The 27,774-nt window shown below is 38.5% G+C and overlaps 1 protein-coding gene across 2 annotated transcripts in view; it reads left to right on the forward strand.

Moving 5' to 3' along the window:
* The window catches only part of LOC122793098 (probable global transcription activator SNF2L2), a 2,696,898-nt gene that overhangs the window by 927,281 nt on the left and 1,741,843 nt on the right, over window positions 1-27,774 (forward strand). For both annotated transcript variants that reach the window (XM_044060828.1, XM_044060829.1), the window contains exon 10: window positions 14,624-14,791. In XM_044060828.1, coding sequence (XP_043916763.1) covers window positions 14,624-14,791 — 168 coding nt within the window. The remainder of the gene's footprint in view (window positions 1-14,623; window positions 14,792-27,774) is intronic.

Raw genomic sequence — 27,774 nt, forward strand, 5'->3', positions numbered from 1 at the left:
TTATACCTCAGACCCCCAAAAGAAGCCTATCCCCTCACCTTGGCACCTTCATTTTGTTTTGGAATAGCTCACTCTACCCCCTTTTGAACTGACTGCTTTGGCTATTCTTAGATTCTGCACTTGGAAAACAGTGCTCCTAGTCTTGATTTCACCCCACACGGTCTCAGAACTACATACTCTCATGGTTATTCCGCCCTTCCTCATCTTCCACAAAGACAGGGTAAGCCTCAGGGCCAATTCTTTTTTCATGTCAAAAGTGGTTGGCAAGCTAACCCTCAACTAAGCAATCAATCTGCCTGTCTTCTTCCCCAGTCCCCAGAATAGTAGAGAAAGAATCTTACACTCCTTAGACATTCTTAGACAATTGCCTGGACAAAACTAAATATATCAGAAAAACAGATCAGCTGTTTGCCTCAGTGATATATTCCAGTACAGGACAACCAGTTTCCAACCACACTGTTGCTTCCTGGATCTCAAAGGCTACTTCCTAATGTCACCATGGAAAGAATTTACCCAATTGGCCAAAAGCACATTCCACTCGAACAGTGGCCTCATCAGGTGCCTTCTACAAGGGGGTGAATGTCACATCCATTTTAGAAGCAGCTACCTTGTCATCTGTTCACACTTTCCAAAACAGTACAAGCTAGATGCCTTCTCCAGTTCCAGGGCAGTATTTGCCAGAACTATTCAGCTTGGCCTCATGGATTCTTTGCCTTCTTCTTCTTTTTAAGTCTGCAGCTCTGGTAATCATCCATCTGTTAAGAATACTACAGCAGTCGCTCTGTCAGGACATAGTGCAGTTGTGTAAAGACTTACCATAACAGTAGATGTCCTACTGATCACTGTTGCAGTTTTCCTTCCCTCCCACCTTAGCCTCTTCTCTTCTTCTCTCTCCCTTTTGATACAAACACTATGCCTTACAGTTACAGACACACACACATCATCCCAGGATATTACAGATTTTCTGAGGGAAACTTGCTTACCCTTTTCAAATTATGGCCCTCATAGTTGACCAGTCTCCTTCCTCAGTTTAATTCAGGCCAGTGCTGGCTTGGAGATAGTCTGAGGATCTTCCATACATGTTCATTTTTGTACCCCTATGCCGATGAGCTGGGGACATCTACTGAATGTACGTCCTAGGAAGGTAAGGCTTTGGAACTCCAGAGGGATGGCAACAAGCAGCAACCCATATGTTAGGAATACTGCAACTGATAGGTTATGTGAGTCTGTCATAGGTTCATAGGTTCATACTAGGCTATCTGCCCTAGGGCATTTATAAGTCTAGCCAGAATGTGTTTGGCTTTCACCACCCATTTTAAATTTATTTTGCTATGCCCTTTTTCGAGGTTAGTATACTGTGCCTCTGTCTAACAGTGACACAGAAGTGATACCCGGGGTAAACCTACGATCTCCCATCCACTCATCAAGATTCCTCTTGAAGGGGGGCGGAGCCTAATGGCTAACTGAGAGCAGCTTGATTTTGAGCTCTTCATACTCATACTAGAAAATACAGGAAAAACTAAATATATTTAAAAAAAACTTGGGTAAATATTGAAGATGAAGTAAAACTACCAATTTTGAAGAAAGAATTCTGAAATTTTCCTGTCAAATACTACAGAGGACATTCCAAACTGTTTGAAGATGAGTAACTCCAAGAATTCACACTCAGACTCTATTATAAAAAAAGAGATGCAACAGATATCTGCTACTCTGCTGGACTTATCGCTAAAAATGGACAGATTCACTGAAAATCTGGAAAGTCTAAAGGATAACTGCCAAAAACAAACAGAAGTTTTTAAAGAAATCTTACAACAGCAACAAATAAAAATATCAGACATTGAGACTTCCTTAAGTGATGTTGATGGGAGGTTAAAAGAAAGTGAACTACATCCTCAATTTCTGCTACAACAGAACACTTGGTTAATAAATAAAGTTGATGATATAGAGAATAGAGAAAGAAGGACAAACATAAGGATTTTTGGTCTTCCAGAGAAATCCGAAGGTGACGACATTATCTCATTCTTGAACTCTTGGTTTCCTGAAGTTCTCGGACTAAAAGAAGGCTTATCTTATGGGATAGAAAGGGCACACAGAGCTATCTGTAAGCCACTTTCTATTTCTTCTAAATCAGCTCCAAGATCCATAGTAGTTAAATTTCTTTCTTTTATGGACAAAGAGCTTATACTGAGATCTGCATGGAGGAAAAGTCCTGTTATGTATAAACAGTCACTATTAAGATTTGATAATGACTATTCAACAAGAGTTCTAGATATAAGGAAGAAAACATGGCCATTAGTAAAACTTTTGAAACAGCATAAAATCAAGGTGCAGCTCTCTTATCCAGCCAAAATAAGAATCCAATATAACAACGACATGAGAACATTCAACAGCATAGAGGAAGCCACATCTTTCATAAAGAATAATAACATAATTCCACTACCTGAGGAAATGGACTGGTTAAATTCATCTTCTTTAAAAAGGGCTCCAGGAAAAAATATTTGGTCGGAGGCAAGAGAAAAGAAGAAGCAAAAGACTGACAAGAAGAACTCTGATGATACTATTTCTCTCAAAGTATCAACTAAGGTATGATTATAATATATTAAAACTAAACTCTTTGATACACTAGTATAAAGCAGTTTTTTATTTCTCTTTTTTCTTTTCTTATTTAATTGTTTAGTTTAATATAATACTTAAATTTTAGTACTAATTAATAACTTACTAAAGCCCTGAAGTACATATTTTTTCTCTAGCCAATGAAAGTCTACTAGACATTCTTTTTGTTTTATCACTAAGCTTTTAATATAAACTGCCCTTTTAAATGGTTTTCTCTATACAACTGCTTAGTTGATAAATTAAGGCATTTTTGATGCCTGAATAAATATTATCATTTTTAGAAGTCACATTTATGTTATTTAAAAGTGCACATTCAAAATTCATTGATTTAATTTGATGTAGAGTATTGTGATAAAAATGTTATACAATAGAATCACTCATGAACATTTTAGATGTATTCAGCATATTACTGTATTATTTGTAAGTAAAAAAGCATCCACGAGCCTTCTGCTCAGTTATTTTTAGTTTCCTTATCTAAAAAGTTGTTCACCACTTCATACATTACAAGTGATATATTTAACTGTACATAGATGTAATTTAAGTTACTGGCCAGAAGATGGCGTGTAAATACACACTATCACAGAATTTTCCTCTTCAACACTGCAGCTTCTTCTCTATACAAGTATTTGGTTACTAGAACAGTGCAAAATAACAATTTATTCATAAGTGCACATTCGAAATTCATTGATTTAATTTGATGTAGAGTGTTGTGAAAAAGATGTTGTACAGTGGAGTCACTCATGAACATTTTGGATGTATTCAGCATATTGCTGTATTGTTTGAAAGTGAAAAGGCATCCGCGAGCCTTCTGCTCAGTTATTTTTAGTTTCCTTATCTAAAAAGTTGTTCACCACTTCATACATTACAAGTGATATACTTAACTGTACATAGATGTAATTTAAGTTACTGGCCAGAAGATGGCGTGTAAATACACACTATCACAGAATTTTCCTCTTCAACACTGCAGCTTCTTCTCTATACGAGTATTTGGTTATTAGAACAGTGCAAAATAACAATTTATTCAAAAGTGCACATTCAAAATTCATTGATTTAATTTGATGTAGAGTATTGTGATAAAAATGTTATACAGTAGAATCACTCATGAACATTTTAGATATATTCAGTATATTACTGTATTATTTGAAAGTAAAAAAACATCCACGAGTCTTCTGCTCAGTTATTTTTAGTTTCCTTGTCTAAAAAGTTGTTCACCACTTCATGCACAGCACGTGACATGTTTAACTGCACATAGATGTAATTTAAGTTTCTGGCCAGAAAATGGCGTATAAATACACACTATTGCAGAGTTTTCCCCTCTAACACTGCTGTTTCTTCTCTATACAAGTATTTGGTTACTGGAACAGTGCAAAATAATACTTTATTCAAAAGTGCACATTCAAAATTCATTGATTTAATTTGATGTAGAGTATTGTGATAAAAATGTTATACAATAGAATCACTCATGAACATTTTAGATGTATTCAGTATATTACTGTATTATTTGAAAGTAAAAAAAAAAAAAAAAAAAACATCCACGAGCCTTCTGCTCAGTTATTTTTACTTTTCTTATCTAAAAAGTTGTTCACTGCTTCATACATAGCACACGATATATTTAACTGTGCATAGATGTAATTTAAGTTACTGGCCAGAAGATGGCAAGTAAATACACACTATTGCAGAGTTTTCCTCTTTAACACTGCTGTTTTCTTCCTTATACAAGTATTTGGTTACTAGAATAGTGCGCTATCATTGCCTGAATAAATATTGTTGTTCTTGGTGAATGCTTTTATGTAGCTTAAAGGTACACATTTACAATTTGTTAATTTGAATTAATGTAAAGTATATTAATGAAAATATTATAAAATGAAACCACTCGTGAACATTTTGGGAAACATCTAGAACATTAATGTATTATCTGAGGGTGGACAGTATTCATGAGCCTTTTGCTGGGCTTTTTCAGTTTTTTTTGTCTGAAAAGTTGTTCACCGTCCACATTCATAAGCACGCGATATATCCTAGCGTGTTTAGATGCAATTTAAGTTACTGATCACAAGATGGCGTGTAAACACGCACTATCGCAGAGTTCTTTCCTTAACATCGCTGTTTTGATTACAGTAAAGGAAGTGTTTGCTTCAATTATTTTCACACTTCATATATTCTTTGGTATTTTATTAAAAATGTTATGGTTTATTATCAATCTCAGTTAATATCTCATGCAAGTATAGCGCTAGATCTGCTTTGAAGACAGCGCTATTATAACAAGAAAGATAGTGAATCATTTAAATACTGTTGTGTCTTAATGGGTGAGTGTCTGGTAAAAGTATAATACATGCGCTCGGTGAACACATCTAACCGACACTGTGTTAGATAAGTTACTTATAGTTATTAAGTTATATAGAAATGGAAGAAGAGGGAAGGAAAAAGAAAGGTGAAGAAAAAGTAAAAAAAAAAAAAATCCTGAGTGTCAGCTTACTGGGAATTATACTTTTATTTATCTAAAGATTGCTTTATCATACTTGTTATTGTATAAAGGAAGTACTATACGTAAAATGTTTATTATAAATGATTAGTTATGAGACAAGAGTGCTATTGCACCATTATCAAGGTAGATTTCCTTTGCAAGTATAATTCTAATTTTGACCTTTCTCCTTTCTGTTTTATAGTTTTAACATATAAGTTGAGACCTTTTACTAGTTGCCAGACGCTCACTATATTTGTGATAAGCAGAAGACAATATCTGATATGTGTGATCTTTAAATTGAACTTAATAGAGAAAATCTTATGAATAATAACTTACTAATAACAGAACTACAAAAGATCACATATAAGTAATTTAGGAGTGAAATCTTTTACACATGTTATTAATTTTAGATTGTGGAATTATCAGAGTTATAAAACTGACATTAACTGAAGAATGGGAAAATGCTTTAATGTAAAGCACTATAAATATTGCTTTAATTCTAACTGTTATTATATTAAATCTTATAAATGAATATTATTATCTGTAAGGACTTTAATTGGTTTCGATAAGTGGTTAGCTATATGTCAATTAACTTCACTATGCTGATGTAATAACTTATATAGATCTAAAAATATGTAAAAAAATCTCTTTTATTTTAAACAGTATCTATCATACTCACTCTACTTCTTTTTATTATTAATAACGATGTTAAATATTACTAATGAACATTAATGATCTGACATTTGCTAATATATTATCTACAATTGGTAATTTGTAAAAATTTCATAATATTAATAAAAAATGAACATCTAATATATTGTTAAAGCAATTAACAAATGTCTTATTTAAAATTGTTTACAATTTGAAATAATACCTCATTTTAGAATCTAATTAGTAATGAACAAAACTTCACAGACTAGGTGTATGTGTTATTTACATAATAAGTGTATCTTGTTCTCTGGTTTTAGTTTTCATTTTTTTTTTTGATGAGCTCAATTTAAAGCAACATTTCCTCATTAATGCAACTATTATTATTGAGGGTAAATCTGTTTGAACTTTTAAGTCCAAACAGATTTGAGGTGCTAGACACTTCATGTTTGGGATTTAGAATGGTAAAATCATTAATTGTTTATTCAAAATATGTTAACGCAATGTTTTTCAGCTTTTTCATTTTTCAGTGGTCCAATTTGAAACTTTTTTAAGCATAAATAGAAATAAATATATTCATTTCAAAATAACTTTTAAAAGAAAGGATAAATCGAATACTCCAAGGTAAAACAAAATTTCAAGAACAAACAATCCAAAAGTACAAATAAATACTTAAAAAAATGACAGACACAACTTTATTATCTATAAATATTAATGGTTTAAATAATTCTATAAAAAGGTCGAATTGTCTAAGATATTTGAAATTACAAAAAGCACAAATCATATTTATACAAGAATTTCATTTTAAAAGAGTTTATAATTTCACATGAAAACCTAGTGACTATCTAATTCTTTCTCACTCCCATTACAAAAAAAAAAACAAGAGGAGTTATAATTTTATGGAAAAAAAGTGTAGTTATTCCTCAGATCATTTACAAACACGAAGATAAAGAAGGGTTAATATCAATTGTAATAATAAAATATCAAAATAGAATTTGGACTTTAATAAATATCTACTGGATTCCTGGAATAGGATTGTCTACGGTTAAAAAACACATAGAATTAATTAACAAAGTAAATAAAGGTATGATAATGGGGGGAGATTTCAATTGTATTCTAGATAACTCTGAAACAACTAATAAAAGAAAGTTACGTCTCACACCCATAAGTAAATATTTCAAAAGATGGTTAGAAAGCTTAAATCTAATAGATACATTTAATTTTAAAGATTCTAACTCATTAAGTTACACACATAGCGATTATCGCTTTAATACTAAAACAAGAATAGATAAAATATTGGTCTCCTCTGATTAAAACAGTAGGATAACAAAATTTTCTATTATTCCATGTCCCCTCTCAGACCATAATGCCTTAATTCTTAAAGTACAAATTGATTTCAAAAGATTAAACACTATAACTAGAATACCAGCTTACATCCTTAAATTAAAAGAGTTTAAACCTTGGCTAGATTCAGAAATCAAATATTTCTTAGAAACAAATCCTATTAATGATGCAAATAATATAATAACTTGGGATACACTTAAGGCTTTTTTGTATGGCAAGATTATAGGATGGTTTAAAAATAAAACAAAGGAATGGGAATCTGAATTACACAACATACAAAAACGAATAACAGAAATAAATACAAGTTCTTATGATGTAATAGATTCTCAGGAAAAAAAAAAGAAATTATAGATCTAAATAAAAAAATACAATGAATTCCTCACTCATAAAACAAATCTAGCTTTGGAAAAACTAAAATTTGCTTCAATTTCAACTTCTCCAAAACACTTACATAATCTAGCAATGAGAATTAAAAAGCAGAACTTAGAAAATAACATCATAAATATAATACATGAAGGAAAAGGGAAAAAAAAGGTATCTGATGTGAACGATATTCGTGAAGCTTTTAAGTTCTATTATGCTAAGTATTATGGAAATAATGATAATATTTCATTTTCAGATCAGAAATTTAATAGTTCCTTAATAAAAAAAACTACCTGACCAATTAAAAGTAGAAATGGACAAGCATATCTCCATAAAAGAAATAAAAGACATAATTAAAGTAAGTAAAAGCAACAAATCACCAGGAATGGATGGAATAATAATGGAATTATATAAAATTCTTCCAAATTCAGCAATTTCTCTACTTCATAACATGTTAAATGATATTCAAATTCAAATGATTACTCCACCATCTTGGAAATATTCACTAGTTACCCCTATAAAAAAAGATAAAAGCGATTCATCCCAATGTAGCTCATATAGACCTATCTTTCTGCTTAATAATGATTATAAAATCTTTATGTCTATCTTAGTAATTAGAATTAAGAAATCCCTGACTAAAGTCATAAATGAAGACCAAACAGGCTTTATATTTGGAAGACACACATATGACAATATTCAGAGAATTTTAACCATTATAGAAGCTTTGAACAGAGACAATTCAGAAGCTCTTATAATCACATTAGATATAGAGAAAGCATTTGATTCGGTAAACTGGAAGTATCTATTTAAAATTTTGGAACTTTTTGAATTCCCATTAAACTTTATAAATTTAATAAAGAATATATATAAAGATAACCTGGCTTATGTAAAATTAGGTCAGTTTACCTCGGAAGCTTTCAAAATAACTAAAGGCTCTAAGCAAGGTTGCCCTATGTCTCCCATACTGTTTGCCCTGGCGATAGAATTATTTATGCCTGCAATACGAAGTGATCTAAAAATAGAAGGAATTAACTTTTACAATAAATTTAATTCTAAAATCATGTTATTTGCTGACGATATATTGTTGACTTTAAGACCGAATGAAGAGTCCATGCAAGAATTAGAGAAACAAGTAGAAGATTTTTTTTCCATTTCAGGTCTTTGTTTCAATAAATCCAAGTCAAAACATATACTTCTAAATAAAATAGATGACTTGCATCTGAATAAATATCAAATAATTGGAGAAAAGGTTTCTTCACTAGAATATCTAGGAATTCTTATATCCGAGAACATAGATACTACCATGACCTTAAATTATAATAAAATCCAAAATTTAATTCAAAAACAAGTTAATAGCTGGAATAAATTAATATTAAACTTGGAAGATAGGTTACAGTTAATAAAAATGATATTACTACCACAAATAAATTATATAGCATTAGCAATCCCTATTTTACCAGATAAAAAAGTTATAAAGACAATACAGAAACTTTTAATGGATTTTCTTTGGTATCCAAAAAAGAATAGAATTGCTTTCTCACATCATATTAGACCCTGGGACTTGGGAGGAATCAAATTTCCAGACATAGAAATGTATATTAAAGCTTCCATCATTAAACTTATACTAAATTGGGTAAATCCAAATTATTCATCCGCATGGACAATTTTACATCTAACTTTCTTCTTAAATGAAAACAAAATATTAAAAAAATATGGATTTGGAGAATTATAATAACATATTTTTGCATGTACTATGTCATAGCTTACAAAATAAAACAACAAAGCCAACTGATTTATCATATCTGAATAATATTTATAATCTACTTAGAAAATTTATAATTACAAATCCAGACATAAAATTATGGTTCAAACTCTTAATACCATTTAAAACATCAAAGAATTTTAAAGAAAAAATCCAAGAAAAAATACTCATTAATTGGGAATCCAAAAACTTTATTTACTGGTTTCAATGCTTAAATAATCACAGTACTTTAACCACTCAACAAGTAATAAATGAGTTTAGTATATTTGAAATAGACAGAACAGAACTACAAAAAATACTACAATATGCAAGTGATTTATGTAGAATTATTAATGATTCAAACTTTAATACTATACCTAAGTTCATAAAATATATGCAAGAATTGATTTATGGAAATCATAATAAGCTAATTTCTATATCTAAATTATACAAAATTTTAATAGTGTATATAACCAAAATAGGTCAAAATGTTGTGAACATTTTAACAAAGGGCTTGACAATAAATCTATCATCTGAAGGTATGACTGACCTTTTGTTGTCAGTTAAGCTAACATCAAACTTCCAGATATGGAAAATCTTCACATGGAAATTTTTACATAGAGCCTTTTATACACCACATAAAATAGCCAAATTTGACCCTGCCCAAAAGCCCACATGCTGGAGATGTACTGTAAATTGCGAGGCAGATTGGATACATATATTTTATGATTGCATTAAAAAATTCTGGGAAGATATTAATACATTTCTTCAAGCCATTTATAATGATAAATTTGTTCTAACAAAATCTTTAATTTTTTTGAATGTAGACGACTCAGTAACTATGAGTAAAAGTGATCAATATCTTTTATGGTCTATTCTGGCTGTAGCCAGAAAATGTATAACAAGAAAATGGAAATCCACTATCCCTCCAAGTTATGAAGACTTCATATCTCTATTAAAGGAATCTGCACAAAAAGAATTAAAAGTCAAAGAAGAAAGAATTTTTCCCAGACATTGGACAGACAATCCTTGGAATAAAATCTTAATACTTATAGACACATTACAAAAGGATAGAATTTCTTCTACATGAAATTGAAATGTTATAAACTAAGATGGACTTATGTGAATATATACCAGTAAAGGTTATACTAGTTCTATGTGATTCTTCCTCTTTATAACCTAATCGGTTAATCCTTTTCATTGGACCACCTGTAAATATTGTACATATTGTTATAGTTATTAACTATTTTCTTTTATTTTGAATTGTAACTTAAATTTACTGTATCATAATTTGTCTACAAACAAATAAAAATTATTTAGTAAAAAAAAAAGATTCCTCTTGAAGAGAGTCAATGAGGGACTCTGCCTAACCTGGACTGGGATTTTATTCCAGAGTGAAGGGAGCCTCTGGGTTATGAATCTGTCCCTCCAGCATGTCCTATTTATTTCAGTGCTGAGGTTCAAGTCTCTCAAGCGCGTAGCTCGATGGGATTTGGATTTTCTGAGGTGCAGCATGTCCATTAATTCCGGGTTGGACATGGCTTTATATGTCAGGCACAGATTGCCTCTGAGCAGGCGGTATGCCACTGAGTAGAGCTGGAGTTTCTTTAACTGGGCAGCATATGGCATCTGTTTGAGCCCTTTGATCCTCTTGGTGAGGTACTTTTGGGGTCTTTCCAGTTGCTGCAGGTGTCTGGTAAGGTACATCCCAAAAGGGGCATTGTACTCAATTATGGGCCTGATGAGGGATGAGTAAAGAGGCACGATGACCTCCCCTGATCTAGATGTGAATCCCTTCATGATTAGGTGAGCTATATAATATGTTTTTCTAACCACTTTAGCCACGTGGTTGTCAAATGAGAGATTGCTATCAACTTGGGTCCCCAGGTCCATAATTACTTCTTCTGTACTTAATGGATTACCACCTATGTGGTAATTTGTGGGCACTTTGTTTTTGCCAAAGGGGATGACTATACACTTTTTGGCATTTAGCTTGAGGCCATGGCTCTGGCACCAGTTGTCTGTTTCTATGAGGCCCTTTTGGAGGATGCTTGTGTCGGCTGGAGAGTCGATTATGGCGCCCAGTTTGCAGTCATCTGCGAACTTGGTCAGCTACAGTCCTTCCATGTTGGCCTGTACCTCCGAGAAATATATACCGAACAAGAGAGGTCCCAGGACTGAGCCTTGTGGGACACCACTTGTAACTGGTTTGGAGTCTGACATGGCTCCAGCAATTCTAACCATGTGGGTTCTGTCCTTGAGCCAGTTTGCAATCCATCTAGTGACATAGGGGTTTATATTTAAGCTGGTGAGCTTATCTATAATGCCCGAGTGGGGTATTGTATCGAAGGCTTTTGCGAGGTCCAGGTAGGCTGTGTGGACCACCTTCCCCTCGTCAATGGCCTTGGTGACTGTTTCAAAGAAATCAATCAGGTTTAAGAGGCAGGATCTGCCCTTAACAAAGCCGAACTGGGTAGGATCCAGTGTCTGTAGGTCCCCAATATCTTTATTTATGAGGTCCATGATGATCCTTTCCATAGCTTTGCAGACCAAGCTAGTCAGGCTTATGGGGCGATAGTTTCCAGGATCCGTTGAGGCACCACCTTTATGGAGTGGGACCACTATTGCTGTACGCCACTCTTTGGGCACATATCCTGTAGTAAGGCTGAGATTGAACAGTAGTTTTATGTTTGGGTTTAGCTCTTCTTGGAGTTCATGTAGGGGCAGCCGGGGCACCGTCTGGTCCCATTGATGCTGTGTTTTTTGCTTTGGAGAGGGCGGCTCTTATCTGAGCATCTGAGATGTCAGGGGGCAGCACTCTGCTGGGATAGATATTTGCCCTTTTGGTGGGGAGGGGGGGAGAGGTTTGCGCTGAACCTGTCAGCTAGGATGTTGGCAATATCTGTGGGTTCAGTGTATTTTTTTGTCATTTTGGACTAATTCTGAGCATATCTGGGAATTGCCACCCAGGTTCCTAACATAACTAAAGAAAGCCTTGTGATTATTCTTAGTGTCTTGTGCAATTTTTCTCTTGAAGCTGGCCTTAGACAATTTTATGACTGCCCGTAGTTTTTTGCTAATACTGATCAGTGATGCCTTCCCTTTTTGGGATTTTGCTTTATCATTTAGTAGCTTCCTCCTTCTATTGTATAGTTTGTTTATGGCTGGGGTCCACCAGACAGGACGTCTGCCTTTGGAGGATTGGGTCTTGGTTTTATTTGGGATTGCATGATCCATGCATTCCTGAAAGTGTTCATAGAATGCGTTTATAAAGGATTCTGCGGTCTGGGCCGTATTTTCCACAGGCCGGGGCTTTGAAGGATTCCACCTCGGTTTTGAGGAGTGTGAAATTTGCTTTAGAAGTTTTTCACTGTGGTTTTCTGGGCAGGGGTGGGGTCGGGATGTGAATATCCAGTGAGATTAGTTTATGGTCTGATCTTACCAGTGAGGAATACACTTCTGGTCTGGAGCATAGAGTCCCCATGTTGGTGATGATCAGGTCCAGTATGTTTTCCCCTCTTGTGGGAGTGGTAACAAGTTGTTCCATAGCATTTGAGTTTATAAATTCTAGGAACCTTTGGGCTAGGGTGTTGGAGCTAGAGTAATGCTCCCAGTCTATGTTTGGGTAGTTGAAGTCACCCAATATAATGGTGTTTGGAGAGACCGTCATATTTTCCAGTGTTCTCAGAAAGGCCGAGTGGGGTTCCTGGGTTTGGGAGGGTGGTCTGTAGCAGGCTATAAACTGGAAGGCAGTTTTACCCACTGTTAGTTGCACATGGATAGTCTCTGATGCTTCGTGCTTTGCCACCAACCTGGAGGTGTGGGTATCTTTGATGAATATCGATACTCCCCCTCCTTTTGTGGTTCGGTCCAAGTTTTGGGGCCGAAAAGCATGGTATGAGGTATAACCTGGTAGTGCTGGGGTGCTCTCGGGAGCCCTGAACCAGGTTTCTGTTAATGCACAGATATCGATGTTCTCCATGCTAAGGAGAGTTTCGAGTGCGTACATCTTGAGGTTTAGACTTCTGGCGTTGAGTAGCATTACTCTTAGTTTCTTATCCCTTGTGATACCTATGGAGGTGGGTTTGTCTTTTGAGCCTTGCCTAAAAAAATCACTATGGGGGTAGCAAGAGCCTTTGCCAATATCTGAAAGCCCAGGGGTGACAGGTGCAAGCCGTCCCTAGCGAAGCATCATGGCTTGTCGAGCATATCATCCCAAGCTGACAGGTATTGGATCCCCTTTGAATGACACCAGTACTTAAGCCAATTGTTGAAATTGATCATCTTGTCTTCATATTGTGGCATCATTCTTGGTGAGGGTAAGATGCTACTCAAGGTCAGGGTCATACCGGCCTGGGCTACATGCTCAGAGAGCTCCTTTATGTCTCTTTTCATGTAGTCCAGGGAGGTACGTCTCAGGTCATTCACACCAGCATGGACAATGACTGAGTCATATTTGTACTTGCCTTGGAGTGACCTGAGTGCTTGTGTTATGTGGCGGATCCTAACGCCCGACAGGCTGCTCACCGTGACCCTCTCCTTGTTCAGTCTGGTGAGCGGGACGTCAGTGTGCCTGACGATAGAGTCACCTTTTGTCATTATAGCCCATGTATAGTTGGACAATGTTTCCGTGTTCTGAAAGAAGAAAGATTTTTAAAGCTGGAGAAGGAGAACATACTTGGCAGTTTCAGTGAGCCATTGTTGGGTGTAGAAATTCTGGTTGCTACTTTGCATACTATAAGCAGATCATTGATTAATTGGAGATTTAGTCTGTCCACAGATTAAAGTACAACTTCCTCCATGCTGCACATCAGCTGATTCCTAGGGAGAAGTAAAAAAATATAGTAGACGAAGAATCTGCTGCAGAAGTAGTCTGCACAGGTTGGGACTTTACTGCTTTGCCCTTTATCTTCACTTCTGTCATTTCTTTTTCAGCAATGGAGAAAATGTTCCTTGGGTTTGATTCATGTGTCTCTCCAGAAAAGAGATATGTGCCTAGTGAATTAAACCAGTTAACAGCTGAATAATAAAAAGGAGAAACTAAGTAAATAATTATGGCATTGGAGAGGGAAGTGGGCTTTAGTATAGCAGTGTGCATTTTTCTGGTAAAAGAATTATGATTTCATCATTGATCTCAGATTGTTCTTGAAAATGCAAAATAGGTTCCAGGACTGGGAAATTACTTTATGGGGGCAAGAAAAAAACTTAAGTGAGGGAAAAGGAACTGTGTAGATAATGTAACACAGGCATATGATTTTAATTTTTCTATAGTCAGAGACAGACATTTTTTTTCTATGTTATGAGTTCATTGTATGATGTTTTTATTGAAATATAGAGGACCACTAAAACCAGAAAAAAATGCATGTGTTTATGGCATTATGTGTTTTCATTGGTCTTTTGTTAGCTGTAATGTGTGATGCTGGTGTACTGAAACCTGTTTCTTAACATTTGAGGCTGAAGATGAAGAAGGATATCGTAAGTTGATTGACCAGAAGAAGGATAGACGTCTGGCGTATCTGCTACAACAGACAGATGAATATGTTGCTAATCTCACCAGCCTGGTTTGGGAACACAAGCAAGCACAGGCTGCCAAAGAGAAAAAGAGAAGAAGGAGAAAGAAGGTAGGTGTTACAACATCCTTATTTGTATGAGTTGCACTTGAGAAGTTTGTTTTTTGTTCTTTGGGACTGGTATTGTGGTCTTTTTGTGGTACAAGTAATTTGAGCAGCTAAGTTTATGTCTTTTGACAGTGTATTACTTAAAATTATTCAAAGCTGGCTTTGATGTCTTGGTACCAAGACATGTAATCATCAGGACAGAAGCAAGGCCCAGATGAGGACAGACTTTCTGTGGGTTGTTTTCTAGAATTTGCTGTTCTCTGTTCTGTACTCTTATAGGACAACACAGTGGAATTTCAGCTTTTCAGTTGTGAGTAAGAGTAGATATTTAAAGATGCAGTGTATAAGAGGAAGCTATGGCCTTGTTTCATATTTCCCGATGACGATACCTGCATTCAGGTCATGAAGCCATCATGGTCGGAATCCTGAATACTACATTGGTACTTCCTTGATCCCATTCCTTGATCCAAGTTAGATTTAAATAGTTCATTATTTTTTTAAAATCCAGGTTATATCATAACCATGGGAGTGCTGACAGATGTTTTCTACAGGTTCAGAGGTACTTGTTAGACTGTTGATCACTGAGTATCTTTAGAAGCCTAGTCATATATTCCCATGAAGATTTTTAGCCCTGGTATTTTAAGTACAAATAACCCAGAGATGAGCAATACATTTACATGTTGCCCCTATCCAAAGGGACAAGGGAATTTAACATGATACAGAGCTTAGTGTATCTGTGTGGATTCACTTTATATCCTAGAAATACTGAAATGTCGAAATTCAGTATTTCAAAGCTATAAAGTTGAAACCTTAAAACAACAAAACTTAGAAGCGCGAAATTCAAAATCTCGCACACTGGAGATTTTGAATCTCATGCTTCTACTCCACACACACACACGCACACACACACACACACACACACACACACACACACACACACACACACACACACACACACACCTTCCTCCCCACACACAAACACAAGCTCTCTACTACGCCCACCCCCCTACTTAAATATTCTAACTCCAAGGTCACACTACATACAAACACACACACACCACCACACAAGCTGCATTCTCCTCGCACACATACATCACAGCAACAAAACACACTAACACACACCACAACCCCTACCCAAAACCCTTACCACATACACACTTACCTGAATCCATAACCACAGTGAAACCTCAGAAGCCCAAAATTCAAAATCTCCGATATTCGAGGTTTTAGATTTCGCACTTCTGAGGTTTCACTCTTGTCAGGATTCCACTTTATGGGCTTGAAATACTGAATTTCGATATTTCAGTATTTCGAGCGTCTAAAGTGAAGCCATCTGTGTTTGTGGGTAGCTGGATTGGTGTAAATTTACAAGCCCAATAGCATTCTGTGCACCTCACCAGAAAAGCTTTGTATGCAGGCCACAACTTTCCATGAAAAGACAGTACATACCACAGAGACTCAACAGTGTTTGTTTACTTGTATAATCCAACTGTCTAATAGTTGGGGTACACTTTGTAACTTTCTTCTGCAGAAGGTCAGTACTGTTTATATTATTTAATGTGTAAGCACAAAAATTGGAATTGTATTATAATTTTTCTGATCATTTTGCTTAAGTTAGTCAAGATACACAGATCATGTGTGGTCATGATTTTAATGACAAGACCAAGCTGTCTCAGCACCCGGATCTTAACACATTGAATGCTTGTTCATGAAATAAATTTTTTTTTGTAAGAACACAAAGATCTTCCATAATGGCCCCATGTTCCAGAATCACATTACTTCACTAGTATACATGTGCCAGGAGTGTTCCTTCCAAATACCATACCATATGATAAATGTACCTGCATTTATCATTGTTAAATTTAGAATCTCAAGTTCTTTCTCAGGCATCAGTGTCTTTCAGATAGTTGTTGAATACCACAGTATGGTTGCTAGGTTAATATAAATAACTATCTTTGCAATTTAGCATATTTTGCAATCCATCATTGAGGTATGTGGGTAAATGAGGCAAATGCATAGTTGAAATCTAAACAACCAAGCATTGATCCTTGTGGCACCCAAGCTTTGCCATTCTTTTTTGTGATGCTTCCAAAATGATTGCTCTTTTTCTGGTATTATAAGACAGTTTTAGACGCATCTTGTTATATATGAGTTTACACCAGTTTTGGACCAGGGTTTACACCAATTTTGGAATACGCAAGACCTAAAACAAGAAAGGTCACTTGTAAAGATATCCCATGATCATTGGCACAATTCACTGCTTCATAAAAGTTAATCAGATAAGTTAGGATAGATCTACCAGAAAATCCATGCTGGGCTATATATTTGCACTTACAGAAGAAACAGCCACCTATATGAGGACCCGGAAGGCAATGTTCAAAGGCCTTACCTAAAATTGCAGTTAAGCTGACAGGCCTTACTTCAGTATATTTGTGCATTCACCACCCTTGTGTATTGGAATAGCTCTAATTTTTTTCCAGTCAGTTGGCATATAATTTTTTATCAAAAATAAACTAAACATTTTGACCAAATGAGAGACTAAATAGTCCCATAAGGCATGTATAAAAACACTCTGGGATCCTGTCTGGACCCATATTACAGTTGTTTTAATTTTCCAAAGTACAGCCTTGACCATATCCTGGTTAATATATGGACATGCCCAAGAAATTTCCAGGGTGGATATACAGTGTATATTAGAAACATTACCGGTTGTTTGTATGAAATATTCAGTATGTTCAACAGACATTGTGTGTGTATCCACACATTACCAAAAACATATCCCACACCCCAGAACCCTCAAGCTCCATAACAGTACATCTATACTGTATATTTCCACTGTTATCTAAAAATAAACGTAAAACCAACTAGACTAATGCACAGTCAACCAGATTGCTCAGTTAGCATTACTGTTGACTGAAGTGTCACTCAGTTAAGTAAGAGTGATCCAAATTAATATATACCTATAGTACATTTTCTTGTTGTCTGGGCAAGAGGCTAGAGTGGATTCATATTTTGGTTTATCAAATTTATTAGTAGTATTTAATTTCTGGCTGTGCAGTTTTAATCCTCACTTATTTGTAATGGTTGAGTAGCTTTTATATACACAGCAACTGCACCCTTTTTTGTCTGTGTACTAACTGTGTTGGCCACTAAAATGCAGGATGTTCTTCATCTCACATTGCTGCAGTCCTTACACTTGGGTAGTCCGCTGTCCTCGGTCGGCCCGAATATCAAAGTATTAGGCTGACGTCGGTCAAGGCGCATAAGACTGACATCAGGACGTCAGGGTACAAATGCGCATGACCGACGTCATATCCTCAGTCTTTTTTGCCGCATGGTCCGATGCAGAAGCAGCGTTGCAAGTGCCGTTCGGCGTTCTGAAATTTTTCGAATTCGGAGTTTCAGACCGAGTCAAAGTTGGCTAAGTACCCGTTGGGGAATATTTTAGTTTTTCTTGCCTCAGTGGTTTACGGATGTCAGAAAAAGTGAATAACTGTATTTCTTGTGGGAAACAGATACCGCATAGAGATTATCATACTTTGTGTATTCCTTGCTTGGGGCCTGAGCACGGCGTTGTTGGGTGTCGCTTTTGTGCTAAGTTCAATAAGCGCACTATTAGCGAAGGTTAGATTGTGCCAGGTTGGTCTTGAGCGGTGCAATTATAATATGCCGTCGGATGCTCCGGCGCCCGCTTCTTCGAAGAAGCGCAAAGACAAAGCAGCTAAGCCCAGGCAGAAGAGTCGTCCGTGCGGACGCCGGTTCTTTAGAGGTGTCGGTGGAACCGGGGTTCCGCCGGAGGTTTCTCTGGAGTCCCAGGGGAGACTTTGTTATTGCAGGATGTGGCCTCTCAGGAGGCAGGTCAGGCTGAAGGGGCTTCTCAGGTTACTGTACTCCCTCCCTTCCTAGGGTGGTTAGGCCCTCTCCTTCTGTTTCCAAGGCGTCTCCCAGAGGCAGGCCAGGTTTAGCTTCTGTTGGTGTCACTCCTAGTTCATCAGGATCTGTGCCCAAGAAGCACATGCTTAAAATGGCAGAAGATTTAATTACTTTGATTAGAGGTTCTTTGCCCCTCCTGATAAGAGGCCTAGGGTGGAACCAGAGTTGGGGAGTTTTGAGCAGGCTTGGATGGTTCAGAGTCTTGACTGAAGACTTGCAGGAGTATTCTTCTTATTCTGATTCTGATGTGGATGATTCTACTCCTTCTGCTTCTCCTCCAGAGGATTTTTCTTTTCAGAGACTCTTCATTCCATGAGGGAACATTTTAAGTGGGAAGGTCAGGACTTCTCTGATTCCAGGAAAAGGCTTAGGGAATTTTTGTTTTACCCCAGCATAGGCCTTTGGCTATACCTCCTGTTCTGGATGTTGTGGAAGATGTGTTTGCAGAGGCTTCTCTTAATCCTGATTCTTTGCCTCCTGCTCCTGTTAAACCGGATAGGTATTACAGGGTGCCTGAAGCTCATAAATATCTTTTTAAGAGTCCTAGGGCGGACCCAGAAACTGTTAGTCAGGGGCCTAAGGGTGTCAAGGCTTCTGTTGTAAAAAATCCGGTTCCTCCAGATAAAGAGGCCAGGGCTTTGGATAGATGGGGAAAGAAAGTCTATACTTCTTCCACCTTAGCTATGAGGGCTTTGAATTGCCAGTTTCACATCATGTTGAAATACCAAAACTATCTACTTTCTCAATTGAAGTCTAAGGTAGATGCTCTGGCGGAAGGTATTGAGTGTAAAGAATTACAAGATTTGGTACATGTTTCTGAACAGGTGGGTAAGCATTCTTTGCAATGTGGTTTTGATGCTGTACAGGCCTCGTCTAGGGTGGCTGCCACTGGGTCAGTTCTTCGCAGGCACGCCTGGCTGAGGGATCAGAATTTATCTGACCATGTTAAGACAAGGATTTTAGATGCTCCTTTACAGTCTGATGTGTTGTTTGGTTCACCTGTGGAGGCAGTCTTAAAGAAAATGGAAGACAAGGCTAAGTCTATGCAGACTGTTAAAGATTTTTTGCAGGTTCAGCCTCCAAAGTTTAGTAGGAATTAGCCTACCAAGGGGTGGCCGTATCCTTCTTATGATTCCCAGTCTAGGGGTAGATCTAGGCGTGGTAGGGGCAGAGCTCAGGGCTCTTTCAGGCCTAGAACAGGGAGTTCACCTGCACAGTCTTCGGGTGAGGGCAGGGGCCAGTCCTTTCGTAAACAGGCCCAATGACCTACCTTTTCAGCTGCCAGAGCCTTCTCGTCTGGCAGCACCTTTGGGAAGAAGGTTGGCACTTTTCAAGGAAAATTGGAGTTTAATTACCCAAGACAGATGGGTATTGGATATCATACACCAAGGTTACAAGTTTTATTTCCATACCTTGCCTCCTTTCAAAGGCATGCCGGACGTTCCTCCTCAGCAAAGAATAGAGGCTCACAAACAAATTTCTCTGCTACTTCAAATAGGGGCCATACAGCCAGTCCCTCTGCCAGAAGTGGGCCTAGGATTTTATTCTCGCCTGTTCCTAGTACCAAAGAAGGGGAACACGTGGAGACCAATTTTGGATTTATCTATCCTCAACACTTATCTGGACATTCCCAAGTTCAAAATGTTGACGTTACAACAGCTTTTACCTCTGCTGGGCAAAGATCACTGGATGGTAACTCTGGATCTCAAGGAGGTTTACCTTCATGTTCCTATCAGGCTAAGTTGCAGGAAGTATCTGCGTTTTCGGGCTGGGACTTCTCATTATCAGTTCTCTGCATTGCCCTTTGGCTTATCTACTGCGCCCAGAGTGTTCACGAAAGTTCTGGCTCCAGTGATAGCTTTCTTCAGGCTAAAAGGAATACAGATCTATCCTTATTTGGACGATTGCCTGATTCTGGCTCAAGGAAGGGCGAACTTCTTCATCATTTGCAATATGTGATAGCAGTGCTAAGATGCCTGGGGTATTCTGTGAGCGAAATAAAGTCCAGTCTAGTACCCTCTCAGGACATGTGCTTTCTGGGTGTGAGACTGAATACAGCATCTCAGATGGCCTTTTGACCCCGGCCAAACAAAAGAATCTTTCCCTTTACTTCCATCAATTGTCTCATCAGTCCAGGCTGACTGCAAGGACAGTCCTTCAAGCCTTGGGGTTCATGGCATCTTGTATTCTGGTGCTTCCCAATGCCAAACTGCATATGAGGAAGCTACAATGGTATCTCAAAATGTATGGACACAGCACTGCCAGGATATGGACACTGTCATTCAGATAATACCTTGCATTCAAAAGGAATTTTTGTGGTGGGCTCAGGAATGTCACCTAAACAAGGGACTCTCTGTGACCCGGCCAGAGGCAAGTCAGATTCTAACGACAGATGCCTCAGACAAAGCTTAGGGAGCACATCTAAATGGAAAGTGGATACAAGACACGTGGCCTGCCAGACTACAACATCTACATATCAACTTGAAGGAGATGTTAGCAGTCCAATTTGCATTAATAGCTTTCAAGGATTTACTTCTTCCAGGGCAGGTGTTGATTCTAACAGACAACACAACTGTCATGTGGTACATCAACAAGCAAGGGGAACACATTCTTATCCTCTATGCAGGCAAGCAATGATTTTGTGGGAGACTGCTCTCAGTTTACAACTAAATCTTCAGGCAAGGTTTCTGCCAGGAGCACAGAACTCCTTAGCAGATGTGTTGAGCAGACGAATTATGGATCCCCACGAGTGGAAATTGGATCCTCATGTATTTCAGAAATTGACAGTGTCATGGGGAACTCCAGACATAGATCTGTTCGCTTCTCCACTAAACTACCAGCTGCCAAAGTTTTGCACAAAAAGGTTTCATCCCACAGCCTGGAAAGTGGATGCTCTTTCTTTCAATTGGAGCAATCTTCATGTGTATGCCTTTCCACCTCTGCCTCTCCTCCCAAAGGTACTCCTAAATGTCAGACAGGACAAGCCAAAGATGATTTTAATAGCTCCAGATTGGCCTCGACAGCATTGGTACCCATTACTGAGAAGTCTGGTACGGGAGCCTCCATGGCCTTTGCCTTCGATTCCACACTTGCTGTCTCAGGAGAACAGTCATTTACTCAATGTCAAACTTCACTCTCTTCACCTAACAGCCTGGCATATTCTGTTTTGAACCCTGGAGGGTCTCAACTTCCACAGCGAGTTTTGAATGTTATTTTGGAAGCCAGAAGGCCTAGTACAAGAAAAGTGTACGCAGATAAATGGAAGAGATTTTTATTTTGGAGTACAGCAAAGGAATTTGATGTTTCTGAGCCTAATTTAAGTGTGGCTCTTCAATATCTTACTGAGTTACTGGACAAAGGTTTGTCCTTCTCTTCTATTAAGGTTCATGCTGCAGCAATTTCTGCTCACTATAACTGTGACCCACCATTGTTCTCTCATCCTTTGTTCAAGCAATTTCTTAGAGGGGCAAAGAATATAAGACCCCCACGTAGAGCTCCTACTCCTGCTTGGGATCTCAATTTTGTGTTGGAGAAACTCACTCTACAACCTTTTGAGCCTGCAGCTACTGCCGAGTTGAAATATTTATCATGGAAGACTGCTTTTTTGTTGGCCATTACCTCTGCAAGAAGGGTTTCTGAATTACAGGCCCTTATGGCGGTTGAGCCTTTCTTAATTTTCCATAAGGATAGGGTATCTTTACGTACTAATCCTTCCTTTATGCCTAAAGTGGTTTCTAGTGTGGCTTTAAACCAAACTATTCATTTGCCTACTTTTATGCAAATCCCCAAAATAAAGGGAGAAGATTTTGCACACTTTAGATGTACACAGGCAGTTGCGATATTATTTGAGCAGAACTAAAGGGTTCAGGCAGTCTCAGCAGTTATTTGTTTCTTTTGCTTTGAGTTCTCAGGGCAAGCCTGTGTCAAAACAAACTATTTCTAAGTGGATTGGGTTTTGCATTGCTTTCTGTTATTCCCATCATGGTAAGGAGATTCCAGCTGGGATTAGGCCTCATTCCACTAGGGCTACTGCCACTTGACAGCTTTTTAAGGGGTGGCAACTAAAGATATTTTGGAGGCAGCTACTTGGAGTTCAGTGCATACTTTCTCTAAGCATTACCACCTTCCACTTTACTCTAAATCTAGGGCTGGTTTTGCCACTGCTATTTTACAGGGCATTTTGGCAGCTCCTGCTGCTTTATAGTTTTGCCATCCTCCCTTACCTCTGCTTTGGGATTCTACCCAAGTGTAAGGACTGCAGCAATGTGAGATGAAGAACATAGTACAGTTTTGTACCTACCATAAATGTAGATGTTCGAAGATCCACATTGCTGCAGTCAATTTACCCTCCCTCCTTCCCTCTGTAGTTAGAGGCGGTTGTGTGGGTTGGGTTGTAAATATTGTGTATATTGTATATATTGTACATATTATTAGTGCAGGGGTGGTTGGTTGGTTGTTTGCTGTCTTTTGGTTTTGACCTTTCTTTTTAGGGTCTTCTGACATCTGGGGCAAGAAAAGACTGAGGATATGACGTCGGTCATGCGCATTTGTACCCTGACGTCCTGATGTCAGTCTTATGCGCCTTGACCGACGTCAGCCTAATACTTTGATATTCAGGCCGACCGAGGACAGCGGACTACCCAAGTGTAAGGACTGCAGCAATGTGGATCTTCGAACATCTACATTTATGGTAGGTACAAAACTGTACTTTTATTGGTGCTGTTCTAAGGACCTTTTTGAACTTAACTCTGTTCAGGTGATTGTACACAAGTTTTAGAACTATTGCCAGCTGTAGCTAATAGAGTTCAGAGCACATAAATACTTCCACTAAATACAATAGTTGAGTTTACAGTTAAAATCTGTTTTACTGTATTTTTAAATAATTCTAGTAGTGGTAGTAGTAATAGTATAAGATTTTATAAGTGATGCTAATAGTTGTATAACCCTTAGTGATGATGACCAGGTTTGAAACATTTGAAAGGACAAGGTCCAAAATGTTCTGTCTTCTAAGTATATGAATGGGCCATTTTTATTAATTTTATCCTAGAATTTTTGCATGTAATGAAAATTCACTCTCATATTTTCCAAGTATGTTTTCAGATAATGAAAATCATTTAATAAAATAGTTGATCTGATATGGTCTTTTTTGTCCATTCCTCAATCATTGGGTCTCAGATCTGATGTCGGATCCTTCAGCCACTTCTTAGATTTTGGATCCATAGCTCAAGCTCCTCCCCTTGCCCGTAATCCTCTTCCAACCCCAGATTACCTCAGATCTTGTTTGCTGCTTCCAGCAATCAGACATGGTTGACATGGCTCAAGTTTTAGGAAATAAGTGACAACCTTTTTTGGTATTGTTACCTCTTGCTTTTCTCAGTTTGTTGGCTTTTTTCTTACTCCTAGCTACCCTTTTAAAATTTCTCAGGACTCAAATTGAATTGGGAGTACTTCTGTCCCCGCCTTCCATCGGACACGTGAACTTTGGATCATCCCAAATACTTTAAGTAACGTCCACTCCAATTCATTCCTCAGCTTTGGTGGTACTGGATCCAAGAATTCCAGGATTGTCTGGGTCAAATCTGAAGGCTTAGCTGTCATCGATTCTGACTTCTCTGATCCAGTCAGTGTTGACCTTGTTCAGAACTAGAGGGATCTCGAAGCCATAACTTCTGTGCAAGGTCCGAGGGGAGGTGTTTGACTCCGTGGCTTTTGGAGCCATCCCTTCCCCCTAGGGCTTTGGTGCTAGAGAGTCTTGTTCCAACTTTTACATCAAGGTAGAGTCATGGGAAAGCCTTGGATTTCTTTAGGCAGATGGCTTCAGCTCCTACTGGGGAAATCTTTTGCTCTTCATTGGCTTCTGCATTTGAGGCAGGGAAAGAGCTCTTCTCATTACTGAAGTTGGACATCCTTGCCCCCTTTGGGACCCCTCCCTCCACAGCTGTCTGCCTTGGTTCCTGAGTGTGCCCATTCTCTCCCATTGGGCAGGCAGCTGTTTCAAGCCATGAGATAGTTTTTTTTGTGGGACTATTCACACACTTCCTGGTTTTCTTCGGATCATCCCCATGAAGAATTCCCCTGGAAGTACAACTGCAAGAGGAGGCATATTGATTTCCCGCAGGAATCCTTTACAGAAGACACCGACTTCGATAAAGGGGAGGGGTGTTCCAGGTCACCCCTTGAGGCTGTCTCATTTGAAAAAACTCTTAAACATCTGAGGCAGAAATGAGGTTGGTCTTCTGAAGCCACTTTCCAGGAGTGGTTTCTTGAGGCTTTCAGAACTGGCTCAGCTATGTCCTTGGTGGTACCTCTGGTGAACAAAATGGTAGATCTCATTTCCTGTCAAGCTTGGAAGGATCTGAATACCACAGAACCTATTCCTAGAAAGCCAGACAAGTACCTAGTTGCACCTGAAGACCATGTCCACTGGAGCAGGGGTCCCAGAGTTAATGCCATGGCAGTGGCAGCAGCCACCAAAAAGGAACTTGTCAAGGAAAGTCGTTCTATCCACCTCCCTAACAGGGAGTCTAGGCCCTTGGTCTGATTCTGGAAGCAATTTTTTCCTTTAGCAACCTTAGCCCTGCGTCTTTGAATTACCTGGTACACTTCACAAGGTTCCAGATGGATTTGACTAAGGAGCTTACCAAATCCCTCTGAGTTCATGTTGGTGTAGGATAAAAAAACTGTCTCTTCTCAACTGGTCACCCTTCAGTCCCTGTCAGATGTCTATATGCAGCTGATTCCCCACACTACAGAAGGTGTTTTGAGAGCAGAAGGATCAGGCATTACCGTTAGGAGGCACACCTGGATGCAACTTTGCAGAGCCCTACATGACGTCCTTCATCATTGCAACTTTTGATAGATCTAATTTATTTTTCCCAAGGTTAAAGAGATGCTCTCCAGCAGTGAGCAGGATGGGAAAACCTGTCTGCCATAAGGATATGTTTTTCTACCCCTCAGGGAGCCTTTTGAAGGAACCAGAAAGGGGGTGGAAAGATGTGGTCCTGTTAATAACCAAGGGTTTTCAAGGACTGCTATAAAGATAGAGTCCCCTGTGGTACAGGGGGGAACTCTAGTGGTAGTCATCTCCCATGTGACAAAACCAAGGCTTTAAAAGTCCCTTTTCCAAGAAACCTTTCCAGTGCCCCCCTGAATGGTAGTCCGACTGCTGCTATCTGGAGGCAGTTGGGGGGGACTTACCTCTGCACCAGGAAGCCTGGACATCCATCACCAAAGATGTGTGGGTGCAGAAAGTAATTACCAGAGGTTATTACATGCCCTTTTACCTTCTCCCCCCAATCCTTTCAAGAAAAATTCCTGATGTCTGCCTAGTCAGAGAATGGAAGTAGCCTTAGAAATAGAAAAGCTGCTAATAAAGAGTCATTCAAGAGGTCCCAGCAGACCAGAGATCTGTTGGCGTTTACTTTAGATTTTTTTTGATGTCAAAGAAAACTGGAGATCTCAGGTCAATATTGGACCTATGCCACGTGAATCGATTTGTCAAACACTCAAAGTTCCGAGTAGTCATGGTTCACTCCATTCTCCTTCTTTTGATGAAGAATGATTGGGTGTGTTCACTGCATCTTCAGGTTGCATACCATTACATAAAAATAGACCAGCAGTCCAGGAGATACCTTTGCTTCCAGCAGGGAGACAGTTATTTATCTCACCGCAGTGGCCCCCCAGATTCCTAGTGCTTCCTTACCCTGACAACTGGCTCCTCACCACTCCCACCAGACATCTACTAATGCACGCCAGGGACTACTTGCTCCATTTATGTCTGTACCTGGGCATCACAGGCAATTACAACATATGTCATCTCTCCCCCACTCAAGTCCTTGAGTTTATAGATGCTCATCTCGATAGGGTTTCTCAAGTGGCAAGACTTCCTCAGTCCAGACTATACGCATTACAACAAGTAACACATCTATTGCATCTTCAGTCATCAGTGGCCTGGTTGGGTCTTCAGCTTCTTGGTTGAGTGGCAAGATTCTGTATGAGAGTACTACTGTGGAGGGTCTATATTATAAAGTCGAACGCTTACCTCATCAAATACCTAAATGTCGACCCGTCGTCATCAAACCGCATAAACACCGAATGCCCTAAAACCACGAAATTCAAAAAGTCGAACTGTCATACTTGTCCCACCCCACCGCCCGCTACATACTACCTACACAAACTAAATAAACCACATACATACACTAACCAAAACCCTACTTCTAATCATAAACTAAACCCTACTTCTGACCCTACACTAAATCTTACATAAACCACCATGTATGCACTTAGTTACAGACTTTAGGGTGCGGGTTAAGTTATCGCACACTTACCTTAAAAAGCTCAGCCCAAACAAACTAAATAATCCACACACATACACTTAACAAAACCCTGCACTAAATCTAACATACATTACCATTTATGCACTTACCTTAACCTGCACCCTAACCCTAAGGTCCGTAACTATCGTACACTCACCTTACGGAGCTATACTGCAGAAGGCCAACCATGACGTTTCTGCTTTCACTCTTCTGGACGATCGATGTTTTCACGGTTCGATGACGACAGGTCTACGTTTAGGTACTAGCAGTACAGTGGTCTGTGACTTGATATCCCATGACCTTTCCTATCCAAATCACAAAGATCTGCAAGCAGCATGTTTCTTGGTAGATTTACACACCAGATGTCTCTCAGGGCCACCCATTTGTCCTACCTTTGTCCAGGCCACCGTGACCATGGACACTTCTTAATTGGAGGGGAGCATTACCTGGGACAGACAGTCAAGGCACTTTGCTCAACTTAGAGGCCAATCTTCATATCAGTATCCTAGAGATGAGTGCAGTACTCCTAGCATTGCATGGGCCTTTCAGGACATTTTCCTTGAGGGATGATTCCTATACAAACAGACAACATGTCAGTGGCATGGTACATCAACAAACGGGGGAACCACTCTTACCTCTTCTGTCAGAAGGCAGTGAGAGTGTGGCAGTGGATGATCTCTTCTGACACTTTCTTTTGGCAATTCACATGCCAGGGAAGTTCGCCGTTTTAGCAGACAG

This window comes from Protopterus annectens, chromosome 2.part0 (genome assembly GCF_019279795.1).
Source record: "Protopterus annectens isolate FY-2018-M chromosome 2.part0, PAN1.0, whole genome shotgun sequence".
Classification (NCBI taxonomy): domain Eukaryota; kingdom Metazoa; phylum Chordata; order Ceratodontiformes; family Protopteridae; genus Protopterus; species Protopterus annectens.